Source organism: Sinocyclocheilus anshuiensis, unplaced genomic scaffold (assembly GCF_001515605.1).
Source record: "Sinocyclocheilus anshuiensis isolate Anshui unplaced genomic scaffold, SAMN03320099.WGS_v1.1 scaffold181, whole genome shotgun sequence".
NCBI classification, from domain to species: Eukaryota; Metazoa; Chordata; class Actinopteri; order Cypriniformes; family Cyprinidae; genus Sinocyclocheilus; species Sinocyclocheilus anshuiensis.
In genome coordinates, this window is record NW_015540898.1 from 41,994 (window position 1) to 62,851 (window position 20,858).

At 35.2% G+C, this 20,858-nt stretch overlaps 2 protein-coding genes across 4 annotated transcripts in view; both read left to right on the plus strand.

Annotated features, from left to right (window-relative positions):
* Positions 1-7,533, plus strand: part of LOC107688966 (type II inositol 1,4,5-trisphosphate 5-phosphatase-like) — a 32,038-nt gene extending 24,505 nt beyond the window's left edge. The window contains exons 17-22 of the mRNA XM_016486814.1: positions 1,368-1,603; positions 2,677-2,778; positions 3,381-3,465; positions 5,373-5,500; positions 5,624-5,735; positions 7,171-7,533. Of these exons, the coding sequence (XP_016342300.1) occupies positions 1,368-1,603; positions 2,677-2,778; positions 3,381-3,465; positions 5,373-5,500; positions 5,624-5,735; positions 7,171-7,310 (803 nt within the window). The 3' untranslated portion in view covers positions 7,311-7,533. The remainder of the gene's footprint in view (positions 1-1,367; positions 1,604-2,676; positions 2,779-3,380; positions 3,466-5,372; positions 5,501-5,623; positions 5,736-7,170) is intronic.
* Positions 7,534-9,593: 2,060 nt separating this feature from the next.
* Positions 9,594-20,858, plus strand: part of LOC107688967 (metal regulatory transcription factor 1-like) — a 34,273-nt gene continuing 23,008 nt past the window's right edge. For 2 of the 3 annotated variants that reach the window (XM_016486817.1, XM_016486816.1), the window contains exons 1-3: positions 9,594-9,690; positions 10,084-10,156; positions 12,658-13,162. In XM_016486817.1, the coding sequence (XP_016342303.1) occupies positions 12,716-13,162 (447 nt within the window). In that variant the 5' untranslated portion in view covers positions 9,594-9,690; positions 10,084-10,156; positions 12,658-12,715. The remainder of the gene's footprint in view (positions 9,691-10,083; positions 10,157-12,657; positions 13,163-20,858) is intronic. The other variant, XM_016486818.1, reaches the window with a different exon arrangement.

Consider the following 20,858-nt stretch of genomic DNA (forward strand, 5'->3'; position numbering starts at 1 on the left):
ATTTGAATGTGGATTTTTATTTTAAATTCGACGAATATTCGAAATTCGAATTTTTTTTTGACAGCCCTAATACAGATATATATTTCCGTTTGTTTTGAAACAACACCAAGTTTCTCCTTTGTGGAAATTATAAACATTTTTTTTTTTAATTTCGATTAGTTTTGAGCAAAAACGAAAACTAATCTGTTAGAACTAATAAACATTATTAAATGTATTTTTAAATGAGAGTACATTGAAAGCCTTGAAAATAACTACAATAAAATCAATCTCTGCTGTTTTTTTTTCCCCCAGATAGATGCAGCTGAAACCTTAACATTTTATTTGTGGATTTAACATTAATAGATGGTCTAAAGCAAAAGAGCTGTAAAAAGTCTAAAAATCTTTTAGAGCTCATTATGTTTGTTTTCATATTCCATTTGAAAAAATACACACTGCAAAAAATGATTCTCTTAGTGTTTTTGTCTTGTTTTCTAGTATAAATATCTAAATGGTATTGAATCAAGATTAATTTTTTTTGTACAAGTAAAATGACAAGTCTTGTTTTCTGTAAAAAAAATTATAAAACTTTTGTTAGTTTTTGCTTAAAACAAGCAAAAATATCTGCCAGTGGGGCAGGAACTAAAACAAAAGAATTGTAAAAATTCTAAAAATCTTTTAGAACTCCTTGTGTTTAAGCTTTCATAATCCATTTGAAAAAACATATTATATATATTAATTAATAAATCTGTATATATTAAATTATTTAATTGACAAGTGTCATGTTTTTTTTTTGTCATGTAAGCTATAGCTTCTGACCTTAAGCCATAGTTATGACATCGATACTGCTTTATTTATTCAGAAACACAAGTATCTTATTGATATTTGTGTATTATACTTTCATTTTATTACAAGCAGGCCAACAGAGCCCCCTAAATAAATAAAAGGCCTTACCGGAGGGACATTAGGACCCGGGGGAGGCTGCCGCTGTTGACTGCCGCTGTCATTCTGTATGTGCGTTCTCAAATTAAATGCGGCGAAACAGTGAATCTAATCATCATTCAGGCAAAAGTTTGCTTCAAGAATGAGCACACTGCTGACGTGATCTTATCACTATCACACCCTGAGAACATGTGAGCTATCGGCAAGGCATATCGGCATCATTTTTTCAAATCCCATTATCGGCCGATTCCGATAACGTTCCGATAATATCATGCATCCCTACATATCACACCCACTTAATACAAAAGCGTTTAGTCATTCTTGAGTCCAAATCTCCCTTTGCATGTTTTCCGTCCGTAGCAGCGATCAGTCGTTACTGGTACAGATCAGTGATCAGTTTTATTCAGTCTCACATTAGCGTCACTGATGTCATTGTGGTCTTGGTGTAGGTGCCAGTGTGGACATCGACCTGGAGGTGTTTGTGAACCGCTCTACAGCCCCAGAGCTGAACTCAGGCCAGCAGCAGCTGGAGGACATCCTGGTTCTGCATCTGGACAGGGGGAAAGACTACTTCATCTCCGTCACGGGCAACTACCTGCCCAGCTGCTTCGGCTCGTCTCTCAGTACCCTGTGCCTGCTGAGAGAACCCATCCAGGGAATGCCCCTGGAGACCATCAGAGAGCTGGTGAGATCCTGCCATTAGTAACTTAGTAGTATTGCTGTTTGTGACAGATCCACAGACTGTTATATTATGCCCCTGGAGACCATCAGAGAGCTGGTGAGATCCTGCCATTAGTAACTTAGTAGTATTGCTGTTTGTGACAGATCCACAGACTGTTATATTTTTGAACCAAGTGTTTTAAAACCTAGCGAGCTGCCCTGCTGTCTAAATAGACAGCTACTTTCTGAGGCAGCATCTTAACACAAAAGGATCCTCATAAGTGACTTTGCTTCTTAAATGAAGTGCATGAGAGACTCATCTCACGATTGATTGCAATATATTTTGACATCAGCAAATATGACAGAATTTTTCATTTGCTTTTTATTGATATTTAGTAGTCCGGTACTGGGGTCAAGTAAGATTTTTAATCTTACAGTAAGTCCCTTCTGTTCACCAAGGTTGCATTTATTTGATAAAAAAATACAGTAAAAACAACAGTGATATTGTGAAATATTTTTACAATTTAAAATAGCAGTTTTCTATGTGAATATACGTTAAAATGAAATGTATTCCTGTGATCAAAGCTGAATTTTCAGCATCTCCAGTCTTCAGTGTCACATGATCCTTCAGAAATCATTCTAATATGCCGATTTGCTGCTCAAGAAACATTTCTGATTTTTTTGAAAACAGTGATACATTTTTTTCCAGAATTCTTTGATGAATAGAAAGTTCAAAAGATCAGCATTGATTTGAAATATAAATCTTTTGTAACATTATCAGTTTCTTTACTGTCACTTTTGATCAATTTAATTCATCTTTACTGAATAAAAGTATGAACTTCTTTGACGAAAAAATAAAATCCTACTGACCCCAGACTGTTGGTACGGTAGTGTACAAAAAGCCAACATTTCTCACTACTCATGATCTTGGTGAGCGAATTGTTTTTTGCAATTGCAGTTGCTGCCATGCATTATGGGTTGTCTTCTCTGTGAAGGATACTCGCATTTAATAAATATCCTACATATCATAAACTTGGTTACAAGCTGTAATCATTTGGGAATGATTAACCTGCCTCATACTTTTCGTTTGTTATGAAGTCAAATAGCCAGGTGAGTAACCCAGAGACTGATAAACCTCAAGAAATCCCCAAGGAAATATGGATGATGGTGGACCATCTCTTCCGTAATGCTAAAAAACAGGTCAGGACATCAGGATTGCCCTTTTCTCACGTATTATTGTGTTTTAACCTTGCTTAAACTTTTCTCTTCATATGGGTCATATGATGTTGCTAAAAAGAACATTATTTTGTGTATTTGGTGTAATGAAATGTGTTTATGCGGTTTAAGAGGTAGGCATGGTTGACTCTTAACTTTTATAAAGAATATCTCTTTGGATTTGAGACTTTAGTCTTTGCAACTTTACAGATCTTCTTTATGCACCAAGAGCTTGTAACACTCCAAAGAGAAAGGAACAATTGAAATCGCATCATATGACCCCTTTAAACTGTGCTTTTGTAATTTTGTGCTGCTAAAAGCTGTTTGTCTTTTTTATGGTCGAGCCATTGAGCTGCTCTCCATAGCAGCACCAACACTAAAGCAGGAATCTGCTGAGGAAATTCATTAAAAGTTATTTCAGTAACCCGAAACAAGAAATTAAAGCTTCCCCAAACCATTCTTTGTTGTTCAGAGATGGCTGGCTAAATCTACTACACAATTACACATGTGATTCATCAACTGATTTGTAAATGAAACTTTGAAGCACAATGTCTGGAGTTCATCCAAGAACTGTGTCTGTATTACAGGAAGAGCTCTTTCAACAGCCCGGCCTGCGCAGCGAGTTTGAGGAGATTCGCGATTGTTTGGACACGGGCAGCTTAGACACTCTGCGTATCCTTTCACACGGTCACTGGTTCATGTCTGTGGGGTGAACTGACTCAGCGTGCATCCAGCTTGTTTCCTTCTTCTCTGGATAATTCCAGAAATTAAAAGAGTTTCCTTTATTTTGCAACTGCAAAAATAGACCAGGAGAAAGACTTGGTGAGGGTTTGGGCAAAAAACAAGTGCAGTCCAGTGGAATAATTCATGGGATATTGTATGGGTGACCATGTTCTCTTTTTCACATTGCAAGAGCAAAAAAATAAATAAAACAAGAATATAACAGTGCTTGATAAGACTAAAAGAGTTATGGGATTAACTCCTTAACTGCCACCCCCCAAAGTGCGCTATCCAAACTTAAATTGTTATAATTCATGAACTCTACAGAGGAAAGGTTAGTCTCTTTTTAAAGAAGACAATCAGCAGGTTATTGCAGAATAAGTGGAATTATTTCAAAAAATTAAAGTATCAAAAAATTATAGAAGTTTAAATTTACTGTAAAGAAAATGCACTGTACAAGTTTTATTTTATTTGATATAAAATATTTTACATAACAGGTTTTACTCTAAAATTATTGTGTCTAAATGTCTAAAAAAGTTATGTTCCAAATTTGAAGTTGATATGAAAAAAATTGAGGTTTCTGTGAGATTTTATTTAGGGCGTTATACCACAAACAGCCACCGGGTGCCATCCAAACTCCATTGAATTTTTTTTTATGCATTTTGCTGTCACAAATGTCTAGATTTCAGTCAATATTACTTCTATCACCAAATATAGAATCCTGAGACTCAGACCTTTCCAATGATATGTTTTTGTCAAGATTATAAAAAGGTTTGATTCTAAAAGACCGTAATGCATTTTGTAATATGACACTTGACACCGCCCGCTAAGGGGGAGGAGACCGCCAAAGGATTTTAAAGTACCATTTCCATGGTAACACAATGTCTCATAGGATGAATCTTGGGCTTCTAAGCTTTCAAACGATATACAATTTATAATGATTACTAAAATATTTGATAGAGAAAAAAGACAACAACAAAAAAGAGCGCCAAGCGTCCCACAGGTGGGATGGTGACAGTTAAGGGTTTTTTTGTAAGATCCCGTTAAAAATTGTATTATTAGAAAAAAATAATAAAAACTAAAATATAAATGCAGTAGTAAACTTAAGTTTTTATGACCAGATTAAAAAAATAGTACCCTTGGTTTTACTAATGTATGTCATTTGCACTTGATTTTAGGTTGGTTTTATGTTTTCTTTTTTGTTTTGTTTTTTACTTTTTTCTGTTATTGGCTATTTTTTGCTCAGGACTTAATAGACCTAAACATAGATGATGGCTCAGATTACATTACATACAGGCCTAAATTATGATCTGCTTATCTGTAAAAGGCCACAATAGGCTATGAATTATAATTTTTTAATGATGAAATCTGTAGATAAATGGAATATATATTATAATGTACATGGAAAGCATACACTGGCAGCTAGAAGTTTGGGATAATTAAGATTTTTCAAGGTTTTTGAAAGAAGTCTCTTATGCTCACCAAGACTGAAATATTTAGTAAAATTATTTTCAAATGCAGTTTGGGGTCAAGTTTTTTTTCACAAAGTTTTCATTTATTTAATCAAAAATACAGAAATATTGTGAAATATTACTACAACATAAAATAACTGTTTTCTGTGTTAATATATATTGTAAAATGTAATTTACTCCTGTGATCAAAGCTGAATTTTCAGCATGATTACTCCAGTCTTCAGTGTCACATGATCCTTCAGAAATCATCCTAATATGCTGATTTGCTGCTTTGGTGCTCAATTATTTCCCATCAATGAAGCTTCATTCGTAGTGCAGCCCTTTTGTAGTTCCATGTGTCTCTAGTCTACTTGACTGTTGAGTGCCCTTGACCTGAAGTGCTATTAGCTGGCAGTAACCACTCTGTGTCCGAAGCGCTGCTCCTGTTCCTCGATGCCCTTCCTGAACCGGTGATTCCCTTCTCCTTCTACCTGCAGTGCTTGGAGTGCTGCTCTGACAGCAGCCAGTGTAGACAGGTTTGTGTCTTCAATATGCCTTTTTCAATGCAGTATCCATTTGTGTGAGTGCCATATTTGTATGATCTGAAAAAGTGCAGTCACGGTAAAAATAGCATGTTTCCTTTTTCTTTCTGCCCACAGATCATTTCTATGCTACCTCAGTGCCATAAAAATGTTTTTAACTACTTGACGGCCTTTCTTCGAGAGCTGTTGAAGTACTCCGCACACAATCGGCTGGATGTCAATATTTTAGGTAGGTTGACGATGCACTTTCACTACTTGTTTTGGTGTATTTTTGTCTGCAGATTTTTAAGAGCACAGGCCAGTTTCAATGGAAAGCAGAACTCAAAAGTTTATTTTACCCAAGACACATTCAGTGTTTACTGAAGCAAATACTGCAGCTGGAAGCAAAGCAGCTATTGTCATCCTACTGCTTAAATGTTGACTTCATGTTATTATTAGTCATTTAAAAACAGATTAGTTGCATAATTAAGAAGTGTGATCCTATACTAGGTTAAGAAAATGAAAGAAAGTGTAAAGTTTTGGCATCTGTTTTGATTTTCGAGGTTTTTTATAGTCATTGAAAACTTGGAAATATTTGATTTTAACAATTTGACTGACTGTAATGATTAACCGCGAGCCGGTTGAAAATCGATTCAAATATGTGACGATTCAAATCGGTTGAGATGCTAAACAAATCGCGATTCATTTAGGTGTAGGAGTTCATATGAATGTATGTCTGAGGGAACTTACTGTCTTTAGAAAAGTTTAGATGGTATTTTTTCTTTTCATCTTGCCTCTGTATAATGCAATATTATTAGGGCGTGTTCACACTTGGCGTCTTTTTTGCTGCCAGCGTCTGTTTTACATTATAATCCTATGGAGTAAACCGTGTTTTCAAAAAAGTCCTGAGCGCTTTTTTAAACGCCACCGCCGGCAAGCGCCTTTTTGACAGCTGACCAATGACAAGCGAGTAGCGAGACCTGTTGTTTCCATAACAACAAGAACAAGAAAAAATAGAGAAGGTGCGGGTAGATAAACTGATCGTACTAGTTTCAGAGCACAAGGACTTATATGATATGAGCACAAAATATTTAGTATAATAATAATGTTTTAATGTTTAGTCTAAAATATGCCGCAAACCGTGCATCATCCAACCAGAGCTCCTGGACTAAATTGTTGTAAGCACCATACTGGTTCCTTCCCCGTATAATGTCGTGCACCCACAAACGTCATTGTAAACCGACATTCTCTTCCCGTTAACTTCAAAAGCCAACGCAAGAGCCAATTTCCTCTTTCTCGACATTTTTGCTCCACACAACGCTATGCTACTGTTGCAGCTGTTGCTATAGCAACAAAAGACGCCCTCGGCTGCTAACAGAAACGCTGCCAGCTTTTTTTTTTTTTTATTAAAAAACGCCCTTGTCAACTTTTTCTTGTCAAAAAAGACGCCAAGTGTGAACATAGCCTTAAAGTTCATAAGTGCAGCGCTGCTTTGTTTACAGCGTAAACCAAGGAAACACTTTAAGCGCCGCCTGCTGGCGGAGCAGCATTTTGTCCAAGCATTAATAAAAGGACACATTTAATTTAGAATTTGTCTTAAATCACATTTTGTTAAAAAAAATTGTGAATCGAATCGCGAGTTGAGTGAATCGTTACATCTCTACTCATTTGTCTTGTGTTTACAGCCCCGATCTTTGCTGGCATTTTGCTCAGGTCGCCCACAAAGCAAGATTCCACAGAAAAAAGAAAGGTGAAGGAGTTTTTCCAGCATTTCTTGATCCAGATGCCCTCTGACAGAGACATTCATGATAAAATACCTGAATAATGTACTGCATCATGTTGCCTTTATTATTTCACATGCCTGTTTTTATTCCAGGTTTCAGAATTATGTCGATATACTTTGTAGTTGCCATTTAATTCAAAGCATTTTAAACAGATATTGAAGCTAATTTGTTTTATTACAAAGCAAATGGGAGTTTTTATTGGAAAGATAATGGTTATTTAATTAAATATATTTGTAAATAAAAAACAGTTGTTCTTTTATATTAAATCTCAACAATTATAACAATCTCAGTGTTTGTCTTTTCCTTTTGTTTCTTCTAAATAATTGCTCATATTATTTAGTCGCTAATTCATTTAGAGAATGTAATTTCCATATTAATTAATGGTATTAATCCATTATATATGTCTTTTTATTTTCATGCTCATTTTCAAGATTTTTTTTACACCAACCTAAATAAAGTATTAAAATAATAACTGGTTTAAAGACAATGTACATATGTTGGTAAACACAGCGTTTATTCCTCAAAACCATTACAAGTATTTCACAGTGATTCCAATATTGAGCATTTATTTTGTTGATAACATAATTTGTATCCTGACTTGTGCCTGTCCACAACTTTATCCCGGAGATCTTTTGATGGGTGCCTATAGTTGATTGTTTGCTTCAGTTGCACTACCAAGGACTGACATGCTCTAGGAAAACTGGATGAAACAAAAACTGGGTCCGTCTTTATTTCAGGCTGCAATGCAACAAAATGTGTTTATTTTAAGTGGGGATGATTCTTTTCTATTCTTTATCCCACTGTACAATAGTATACTAATAAAGGCATTGATGCAATAAAAACATGTTCCCTTTCGAACGGTCTCTCCTATTGTGTTAACATGCTATGGGGGAAACTCCTGTTTACTCTGATACTGAAGCCTGATTTGATCACGTGATAACACTTTACAATAAGTTCCCATTAGTTGACAGTACTTAATGCATTAACTAACCTTGATTAAAAATGACCAATACATTTGTTACTGTATTTATTAATCTTTGTTAATATTAGTTAATAGAAATACAAATGCTCATTGTTAGCTCAGGTCCATTAAATAATATTAACAAAACAACTATTGATTTTAATAATGAATTAGTAAATGTTGAAATTAACATCAACAAATGCTTTCTACGTTTTTTCATTGCTAGTTCATGGTAACTAATGTAGTTATCTCATGCTAATAAACAGAAACTTATTGTAACGTGTTACCATAAATACTAGTAAATAAACAATTTTGATCATAATGTTAATTTGGTCAAACTTTACAATAAGGTCAATTCGTTAATGCATGATTAGTTGCTAACTAACAGTAAGCAATATATTTTTACAGCATTTATTCATGTTAATGAATAAAAACACAATTGTTCATGTTAGTTCACGATGATAATATACGTTTGATTTTGAGAATGTATTAGTAAATGTAAAAATTAACATTAATAAATGCTACAGAAGTCTTGTTCATTATGTTAATTAATGCAGATAATGTTAATGAGACGTACGCTGCAGTCAAAAGTTTATTAACAGTAAGATTTTTAATGTTTTTAAAGAATTTTCTTCTGCTCACCAAGCCTGCATTTATTTGATCCGAAATACAGCAAAAGCAGTAATATTGTGAAATATTTATACTATTTAAAATAACTGCTTTCTATTAGAATATATTGTAAAATGTGATTTCAAAACTGAATTTTCAGCATCATTACTCCAGTCTTCAGTGTCACATGATCTTCAGAAATCATTCTAATATGCTGATAAACAGTTATTATTATTATTATTATTATTTATTAAAAAAATTCCAGCATTCTTTGATGAATAGAAAGATCCAAAGATCAGCATTTATCTGAAATAAAAAGCTTTTGTAACATTATACACTATACCATTCAAAAGATTATTAATAATAATAAATGTTTTTTTGAGCAGCATATTAGAATGATTTCTGAAGACTTCTTTAAAAACATTAAAAATCTTACTGTTCAAAAAATGTTTGACTGGTAGTGTTGTAAAGTGTTACCGTTAACCCAGTATAACTAACTGAGGTACTAGTCTACACAGCTCGCCAAGAACCCACACAATGCGCTAAAAATGACAATAAAGTTGACTTTGATATTTTCGGAATGAGTGTTTGCTGCTTGTTTACTAGTAGGCTGTTCAGATGAAAGCAGATGTTGTGCTGTGAAGAATCTGTCAGTGCTGTGGTGCTCCAGAGGAGAAGCTGCTGTGAACGGCTGAATGCTGGAGTGAAGTGAAGGGCTCTGGCTGTAAACACTGAACTGAACTGATCTGGAGTCTGTGTGCGCTGCTGTTCATGATGGTGCCGCTTGGGAGGAAAGAAGACGGGACCCGATACACAACATTACAGAGGCCTCGAGCGTCTTTATAACACTGGTAAACACATCTAATAATTTGAATCTGCTTGATTTTGTGGTGTAAGAGCGTGTCGGTGTCGTTCAGGTGTTTTAATGGCTTGTCTCAGTTTCAGTTCAATGCTAACGGGTTGAATCTGTTAGCACACATCCACCCTGTATGCTTAAACCATCACTTATTCGCCGTGTCCAAAGTATTTTACACTTTAACCGGTTAAAGCAAATTAACTGCGCTTGTGTCTAACGACATTATCTATAAACTAGTGTTAATGGCGTGCTAACGAAGCTAACGCCTGTCATTTATGTGAATGAAGACCCTGCTAGCACATTAGCCTGTTAGCTTCTCTGTGCATTCTTAATAAAACACGACCGTTTTAAGTGATTATATGAAATATGCGTTGCTTAATTATTTCAGTGCTTTTGTCTTCGGGATATTATTAATGTTGACCGGACAGAAGCAGATGAACGACTGGAGCCTCAATACACAGGTGAGCTAAACGGTTAGCAGTACTGACATGCCCGTTTGTTTTTATAAGAATATTTCCAGTTTAAGCTGAATATGAGACATTTATGAGTGGATGTCATTAAGGACTGCATGTTTCAAGGTCTCGGGTTTTCTCTATGTGTGTTCAAATTGATAAATGTGAATGTTTTCGTGTCTGACTTGTGGCTGTCATCAATGTCAAAGTGAACATGGAAACTTCTAGAAAGTGTCCAGAATGACAGAAGCCTCGGGAGTCATATAAACTCACCTGCTTTAAAGGCTCATTGTGTAATATTATGAGGGTTTTTTTGTTGTCACGGTATGTCCATCGCTTTGAGACATAATGTCCCCTTTGTAACTGTATAGTAGTATGAGAAAGCCATTCATAGTGTACACTGTGAGCCTTACATATCGCCCCAGTCAGCTGCCTTCCTAGACTGCATTTTTGGGCATAATAACTAGTCAGCTGTTTTCCTAGACAGTGTTTTTGGGTATAATAACCTAATGAGCTTCCCACATAGAGCATTTCGAGCATCATGAGATGGTACGCTGCCTTCCTAGACAGAATTTATGGCCATTATAACTAGAGCCCGACCGATATGGGTTTTTTGGGGCCGATACCAATATTAGGGAGTAAAAAAAGGTCGATACCATCGATATATCGGCCGATATTCCTTGTGTATATTATAGTACAGTACCAGTCAAAAGTTTGGACACTTTCCCATTGGTGTGTCCAAACATTTGACTGGTACTATATATAGAATACAGTATATACATAAACAGAATATATATACATAAACACATTTTTTGCAATGATCACTCAAATGTGGTGAGGAAACACTTATAATGACCTGACAAAGATACGTAATGATGGAGGCAGGGCATTTAACAATTTAACAATAAACTTTATTATCCAAAATGAGTCTGACATCAGTGCACTGAACAGTAAAGTTGAAGTTTATTCAACTTTAATTCAATTCCATTCCATTCAACTTTATTCCGTTGAAGTTTATTTCACTTTGGAACATTCATTCACGGATTTGCGCTACTGTCTTCACACACAGACAACATTTACTAGAGAAGTGTGAAGTGTGACATAATATACCCCTGTAAATAAATACAATTTCACGTATAAATTCACGTCTCGCGCACTTTAATGCCCTTTGATTGTAACGTGTACGTTCCCTTGGAACTGGAATCATGGTAAGCTTTAAAGCGTTTCATCCAGGTCGCCAGTAGCAAACAATGGAGCGCACTCTGCTGGACAAACTAAGTAATTACACCATTTCAAACATTTTATCTGCGTTATATGTTCTGTAAAAGTAAATGTTCATATCGGCGGCTTATATGCCGATACTGATATATCGGCGATAGGCTCATATCGGCCGATAATATCGGCAAAATGATATATCGGTCGGGCTCTAATTATAACCTAGTAAGGTGTCTTTCTAGATAACGTCTTAATCTTAAAACCTTTTATCATAATTTTCAGTGTTGACTCATAATGAACATAATGATGTCCAAAGTGCTGTCTAGGTAGTCAGCTCAGCTAGGTTTTGCGACACAGCCGGTGTGTTTGGGTCATTTTTGTTTTAGGTTGACCATTGTGTGTGTATTTGTTATAGGTACATGGCAACAGTGGTTTCAGTTTACAAATGCACATTTACCCTTATAGTTTTGTTGTTACTCTAACACCAGCCAAAAATAGTTTCCCTGCATTGTCCTAGTTTCTCGTGACAGTACGAGACACGGTACTATTTTTCCAACACATTACATTATTTGTTATTTATATTAAAATACAATTTATTACAACCATACTGTAAAACGGATATGTGGATATGTAATTTTCATGGTAATTATGCTGGTTTAAATGTACAGAAACTTACAAATGAGCATTTTTATTTCTTGATAATGCACACATTAATAGTTCTTGACATTTCCTCATTGTTCCTCATTTAACAATGAGGACCCGCGGTTATTATAACGATTCAACGAGGAACAGTGTTAATATTTTGATTTAACCTTTTATCTTTTCAATTTTCCTTTTAAATTTATTTGAATTTTTATTTAGATTTTATGTGCTTGTCATTTTATTTGTTTTTTATATTTTTATTTAGTTTTAATTTATTTTGATTACATTTTTTCTTCTGATATTTATATCCAATTTTATTTCAGATTTATTTCATTTACTGAAAACAATTTTAAATTTTTTAAGTTTTAAGTTGATATCTATAGCTTATATTATTTCAGCTGTGTTTGATTTACTGAAAACTATTTTTAATAGTTTAGGTTTTTCATCTGATATTTATATCTTATTTTATTTCACCTTTATTTTAATTACCAAAAATAATTTATAATAGTTTCAGTATTAATTGACAATGACAGCACTATGAAGTCAGTTGCCAGTTCAGTCCATGATTCAGGCCGATAAATCCTGTTTTCAGTTTGATTACCTGACATTGTGTACTATGAATATTGTCTTTAACTTCTTTAAACTTATTCCAGCCGCAACAAAAGCAAGCACGAGGACACAAATCCAGGACTGAGCTCCTCCATCAGGATCATGGGAGAGAATGGCCCTCTCACGGAGACAGCCATGCTCTTTGAGGACGAGGAAGAGGATGTGGACAAACTGGACCATGAGGACGAAGATGAGGACAAGATGGCCGACTATGACAAAGACAACGGCATAATCTCGGGACCCTCGTCCTCCTCGGGAAGGGTCTACGATCGCACCACTGTGCTCATCGAACAAGACCCCATCCGCCTGGACGAGGAGGGTGAGGAAGACTGCATGGCCTTCCTGCCAGAGGGAGAGGGCGAGGGAGACGAGGGCTCTCTGGCCTTCATGGGTGACCCGGATTGCATGTCACAGGGATACATACACCACACCATCTCACCAGACCAGATACAGTTCATCATCAACCCGGGATCCACCCCTATGCCGCGAAACATCGAGGGCGCAACGCTGACGCTACACTCCGAGTGCCCAGAGACCAAGCAGAGAGAGGTGAGCAGCTTCATGCTGTGTGTTATATGACAGAGCATTGCTTTGAAGGGATAGTTCACCCAAAAATGAAAATTCTGTCAATAATTGCTCACCCTCATGTCGTTCTAAACCCGTAAGACCTTCGTTCATCTTCAGAACACAAATGCGAGAAATCTGAGAGCTTTCTGATATAGACAGCAATGCAATATAGACATTCAAGGCCCAGAAACGTGGTAAGGACATCGTTAAAATAGTCCATGTGACATCAGTGGTTCAACCGTAATTTTATGAAGCTACAAGAATACCTTTTGTACGCGAAGAAAACTAAAATAAGGGCTTTATTCAGCAATTTCTTCTCTTCCGTTCACGAGAGTACCACGATGCATGTCTCTGCTCGTAAACAATGCTCTACGTTAGCAGCACCACACACATGCGTCGTGGTTATTTTTGTTTTCTTTGCACTCAGAAAGTATTCTCGTAGCTTCATTTGGTTGAACCACTGATGTCACATGGAATATTTTATCGATGTCCTTACTACCTTTCTGGGCCTTGACTGTGGTAGTTCCCTTGCTGTCTATGCAGGTTCAGAAAACTCTCGGATTTCATCAAAAATATCTTCATTTGTGTTCTGAAGATGAACCGAAGGTCTTATGGGTTTGGAACGACTTGAGGGTGAGTAATAAATGACAGAATTTTCATTTTTGGGTGAACTGTCCCTTTAAAATGACGACCCTCGTTGTTTTGTTTGTGTTAAATCTGGTTGTACCGGTAAGGCCAGTTGCGTGTCCATCAGTCACACATTATTTGAGAGATCTGCTTGTTCAGTGGAAGCAAATCAGATAAGCTGGGATAGGGGGATGTGTGTGTTTGCATGGGCCGTTCATCCCCAAAGGATCTGTGTTTCCACATGATTTCACATCAGAGCTCTGGATCCAGCCGTCCTTCTGCTCTTATGGCTGGTTGCTGCTTCAGTAAACGTCTGCGAGTCTGGCAAAATCACAAGATGCCTGTGTTTTTGCACAACCTAGACCTCACAAATAGGGCTGGGCGATATAGCTAAAAAAAATTTTATCAACGATATAATGTTTCATATCGTTCGGTTTCGATAATTATTGACATTTTTTATAACCTTTTTAAAAGCAAAGAGCAATAGAATTTTTTTTTTTTAATTTAACCACTGTATTTTTAAATTAACCCAATTTATTGAGACAAACAACAAATATTTTTAGTTTTAACAGTCAAACAAATATCTAATTTCTAATGTTTTATATGCAGATTAAATAGGTCTTAATGAAACTTTTGTCTTGTCTCCCGAGGCCACAGGAGGGCGCAGTGAGCAAAGTAATGTAGCACATTTAAATTGTGAACGCAAAGAAATAAATGTCTATAAAAAAACCTGCATTACGTCTAAATTAACTCATATAAATCAAATATAATTTCGTAAATTGCATAAACAATTATGAACAAAACAGCATCATGTATTTGCATCATGCTTAATACAAAGAGCCGAATCACCCATCACGCATATTTCATTTAAAAACAAGAGAAGCAGTGAAAAGGAATAAAACTCCACAAATTCGCGACGTGTGTTCTAAAAGTTTAAACTGTTTCAACTTTGCATGGCTACATCTCTTGTGTGAGACGCGAGTGCAGCAGTCATATTTGTCTATTTAATTTTGATGGTTTCGTTCAATTTTAATAATCAAAACGCATGTCTAATTAATTGAATTCATAAGGCTATAACAATCTAATAATGTATTAAAATAATAGTGCCCTATGAAATGTTTTATTTTGTTCCAAATTCCATATTTTCCGTTTTGATTTCTTTGGGTTCTGTTTTAATGGTTTAAATAGATTTTAATACTCAAAAAATATGTCTAATTAATTAAATTATTAAAATGTTAACAGCAATAGTGCCCTATGAAATACATTTTATTTTTTCTCAAATTCTGTTTCATTTTTTTTTATGTTAATAATAAAAAAAGCATGTTTAATTAAATGCATTCCCACAACTTAAACAATTTAACAATTTAATAAAATTGAACAATAATAAGGCCCTATGAAATGTTAAATTTTTTTCAGAAATTCTGTTTTGTCTGTTTTAATTTGTGTGGATTCTGTATTTTATGATTTAATACAAATTTATTATCAAAACGGTGATAATCAAATGAACGCATAAAGCTTTTAAAACATTTTAATTCATCTTTTAAAATGTAATCAAATTTAACAATTCCCTATATTGTTCGGCAAACAGAGGTTTATTGTTTAAATTAAAATTAACTTTAAAGGAACACTCCACTATTTTTTGAAAATAGGCTCATTTTCCAGCTCCCCTAGAGTTAAACAGTTGAGTTTTACCGTTTTCGAATCCATTCAGCCGATCTCCGGGTCTGGCGGTAGCACTTTTAGCTGTAGCTTAGCATAGATCATTGAATCTGATTAGACCGTTAGCATCTCGCTCAAAAATGACCAAAGAGTTTCGATATTTTTCCTATTTAAAACTTGACTCTTCTGTAGTTACATCGTGTACTAAGACCGACGGAAAATGAAAAGTTGCGATTTTCTAGGCCGATATGACTAGAAACTATACTCTCATTCCGGCGGCGCCTGAAAATAGGCTTATTGGAAGTTACCTAGCTGGGGACTATTTTTCACCTGCTGCAGCCATGGTACGGCAGCAAAGTTCCTTGATTATTACGCCAGAATGAGAGTATAGTTCCTAGACATATCGGCCTAGAAAATCGCAACTTTTCATTTTCCGTCGGTCTTAGTACACGATGTAACTACAGAAGGGTCAAGTTTTAAATAGGAACAATATCAAAACTCTTTGGTCATTTTTGAGCGAGATGCTAACGGGCTAATCAGATTCAATGATCTATGCTAAGCTACAGCTAAAAGTGCTACTGCCATACCCGGAGATCTGCTGAATGGATCAGAAAACGGTAAAACTCAACTGTTTAATTCTAGGGGAGTTGGAAAATTAGCCTATTTCCAATTTTTTTTTTACCAATACACAGAGACCGTAATTAAAGTTTTCATCTAGTCGAAACCTAAAAAGGGAAATAAAGTTTTTCTAATTCAATTTGGGGAATTGACATGTTCTTCGGCAATGAGCCATCTCTCGCTGTTTCAGCTGAACATATTGTACATTTTGCTGCTGTATAGCATCATTTTTGGTTACGGTGAAGTGTGTCCCACACTGCTGACATGTTTACCTGTTATACCTTATCCACATTATGTGCACAAAGTAAACGCTGACACAGTTATCAGAAAACGGATATTGTTTTGACCCTTAAAATTTATTTTGGCTTCTGAAAGTTTGGTGCATCACTAGTAGATCTTTAAACTCAAGCAGTGTGTTTTTGGGAGATCTGAGCCAATTCCTGCCAAGTCTAAACACTAAATGCTCTTTCTCATTCACAGCACAGGCCGATGTAGTGTTGAAGCTGACATTCAGATGTCATAGCGAGAGGTGATCATGATCACGATTTCTGCTTTCGATTTTTTTTAAGCATAATCGTCTGTGATATTTACCTGCTGCTTATTTATGAAACGTTTTCACTCAGGATTTTAATTTGTCATTTGCGTTATCTTGCAAATAAAAAGAAATAAATAAAAAGCCCCACAAGCGTTCATGGTTGAGGTTGCCAGATACTGAGAGTTTAAGTCCTCCAATCAGAGCCTTTTTCTTAAATCGATACATTTTCTTCCCAGTGGTTTACTGGCAACCATGCACTCACTCTCTCTCACTGCGCTGATGAACTGAAAGCACCTGCAAACATGTATGTTAGTGTTAAGCGATCTCTATTGAGATATTCTGCTTAGGGCTGCACAATTAATCGAATTTCTAATCGCGATTACAATTGTGGATGCCATAATTACGTAATCGTTCAAAGTCCACTTATGTTATTCTGCGTGCTTAAGATGCGTTTTTTTCTTTCTACATGTTATCTTAAGGGTTTTTCCCATTATTTTAATTTTAGTATAACATTAGTGTTTTTAGCTTGTTTATTTTCATATAAAAATACGGCATGCAGTTGCATAAAACAATAGAATAAACATAATTCAATGTAAATTGTGATAATCGTAATTTATAATCGCAATTACCATTTCAAGGGAATAATCGACAATTATGATTTTTGTCATAATTGTGCAGCCCTAATTCTGCTCAAATAAAAGTGTAATACAGCCAGTTCTTCAGTTTTTGTCATTTGTGCTGTTTGCTGCGACTAAATCTGCCAGAGAACCATGCTGACGTTCTCTTGATTCTCTTGAAAGTGCAATAATTCTGACAAAATTAAATGACAGTGAGCAAGAATAATGCTCATTATATTTTTGATGAACTGTTTAACCATTATCTTGCAGCCCTTCCAAGAGGCTTATGTACAGTATCTCACAGAAGTGAGTACACCCCTCACATTTTTGTAAATATTTTATTATATCTTTTCATGTGACATCACTGAAGAAATGACACTTTGCTACAATGTAAAGTAGTGAGTGTACAGCTTGTATAACGTGTGTTGAGTTATTTTGAGGGGACAGCAAATTTACACTTATACAAGCTGTACACTCACTACTTTACATTGTAGCAAAGTGTCATTTCTTCAGTGTTGTCACATGAAAAGATATAATAAAATATTTACAAAAATGTGAGGGGTATACTCACTTCTGTGAGATACTGTACATATTTAGGAGTCATTATAAAGGCATTCAGTCTCAGAGCCTGTATGTGAGATTGACTAATTAAGCTGACAGATATTATGTAACATTTGTAATGATTTAATGCTGAACAGCCTGAAGATGCAAATACAAACCATTCAAAAATGTAATAATGTATGTAGTATTACTCATGTGGAATGGCCACCGTGAAGCAGAAATTGAATAATTTGGTTGCAACAAATGGCTCCAGGTGGTTTATTTGCATTACACAGACTTGCAAATGACCGGCTTTTATTGACTGTTGTGCCACGTGCGCACACACATACACACACACACACACATACACACACACATATTGAAAAGTCATTCATCACATCTACATCTACATGGCTTTGTCTTGTAATAACCCTAAATACATGGGATATTATGTTTGTAGTTGTCTTTTTTGTTTGTAGTATTGTGTTACATGAGCTCTTTATTCTTGCCATTGTATTCAGAGAATGATTGATGATGTTGATAATGTATGAGTTTTTTTTCACATGACCTTTTAAACATGACCCATTTGTGACATTGCACTGAACAAGCAAACTGCCTTAACTGGTTCCCATGCACAAGACACTGAAATACATTTTTTTTTGCATTTTTAAATTGATTTTAAATTGAAAATATTCATATTCGCTACTGTTCAAACGTTTGGGGCTGGTAAGATTTTTTAAATGTTTCTATAAGAAGGCTGTTTTTTTTAAATATAGTAAAAACACAATTATTGTTAAATATTAGGGCTGCACGATAAATCGCATGCGATATTTAATGCGCATCTTGTCAGAAAGCCATAAGATGCGAGTTAAATATTGCATGCGATTTATCGTGCAGCCCTATTAAATATGAAATGTAAAATAGTTGTTTCTATTTCAATATATTTTAAAATGTAATTTAAAGTGTAGCCTAGTTTATTTGAAATAGAAATCTTTTGTAACATTATAAATGTCTTTACTGTCTCTTTGATCAATTGAATGCGTCTTTGTTAATAAAACTATTATTTTCTTTAAAAAAAAAAAAAAACGTCTTACTGATGCCAAACTTTTGAGTGCTTAGTTTACATAATTGTGTAGTTTTAAAATAAGTAATAATTGGCAGGGCTGTCAATCATGCCAATGCTAATTTAAAACAAACTATGCTTCAAAGATCTGGATTTCTGTGACGTAATGTTGTTGTGAATTGCATCACGTTAAATGAGTCACATTGAGTGAATGACATTGATGTGTTTTTGTTGAAATAGAATATTATTGTGTATTGCTTTGATTAGGAACCTAAGTGGTTAACTAATTAATCATCAATTAATCATCAACTGACAATGAACATTTAGTTTGACCAATGGCATTAGTTAAAAAATATTACAACAAACAACTAATGGGAGTTAAATTGATGTGTTGATTATGTGTAGCATTGTATGAAAATGTAAGGAGATTGTAAAATATGAAGTGTAGAGCTAAAAGAGCAGTGAGACCACATGGTCAGAAGCAAATAATCTGATGCAACATTAACGTTCAAAAATAGTAGGACAAATACAAAGTATAAATGAGGGTAAAAGTCAGATTTGGGCTAGATTTTAGCCTTAAAGTGGGTAGGACATTTCCAGAACAAATGAAGTAAGGTGTGTTTTTTGAGTTACTGATGTGTATTGTGTAGTTTGTCTGTGTGTTTGCCTGTTATAAGCAGAGAGAGAGAGATCAGCATTAGCTCATGGTCTGATGTTCTTTGCTCCTGGGAACAGAGACGTCTGTACGACAAGAGATTTCGCTGCTGAATACTGATCAGTGGCTTGATGTGAAAGAGAGTCTGTTTGCTGCTCAAACGCACACACAGAGGTGCGGGTCATTCACAGCCACACGAAAACCACTCAGAATAGTGTTCAGTGTTTCCCAAACACAGCAGAACACGCTTTGTTGATCCACTATTGGCAGCTTATGAAAGATTTGAGCAGAATTCTTCACACAGAATAAAATAATAACTCCTGATATTGTAATCTTGATTGTTGATTAATATAACTTATTTTGTTTAGCAACCCTCTACATTGCAAGTAAATCACTCGCATATGCGACTAAATCTTCACTCTGGGCGACTAAATGATGTCTAATATTAGCCAATGGCTAATAAATTCTCAGATTTTACTCGCCAGTGTGAGTTGGAGGCTGAGTATATGATTAGCACAGATATATTTTCACTCACAGAACACTCTGACTGAGCGCTTCAGAGTTTCACTCTCCGTCAAGCGATCTGTGATATTTTTCAGTTAATTTGAATGGATGCGCAGCGCACCTGTGTTTGTGTATTTGGCATAACGTAAACTCTAGTGTGAAGGCGCGTGACTCGCCGTAGCTTTCTCTCACACGCGCAAAGAGTGAGAGCGAGCGAGAGTCTTACATGACATGCAGAATTGATGTGATATATGTAAACGATATACTTTGTTGTGTTTTCCTGTAAAAAATAACGGAGTTCCTTTGGAATTCTTCAGCTTTTAAGAACTGCCGGGTTTTCCTGTAGTAGGCGGAACTAATGCGCAAACGACAATCTCATTGGCTGATGCTCACCTATTATCATCCCTGTTTTGATTTCAGCGAATCAGTTCGAGCAAACGCACACAACCTGATTAATATTCATGAATCCAGTAGCTCATAAACCCTAGTGCGTTTTTGTATTGTTCTTATTAGTAGAATTCGTATAATAATAATAATAATATCTTATCAGTATTATTGTTCGTTTTTTTTTACAGGAACACTGAATTACCAAAAAAAGCACCAGCACCAGTCCTAAGTTCATGGTTACCAAGTTTTAATTCTAATTACTAAACTTCTATTATTAAATAATACAATGCTTGACTGACTGATATTAAGAGTGTACTTTCAGATTTTTAAAAAGCTGTACCATTTTACAAACATTATATATGTTTGTAAAATGGTATAACTTATATATATATATATAGTATAGTATTTCAGTCTGGCGTTGTTTAGGGCAACTGCATGCTATATTTTTTTTTATTTATACTACACATAAAAAA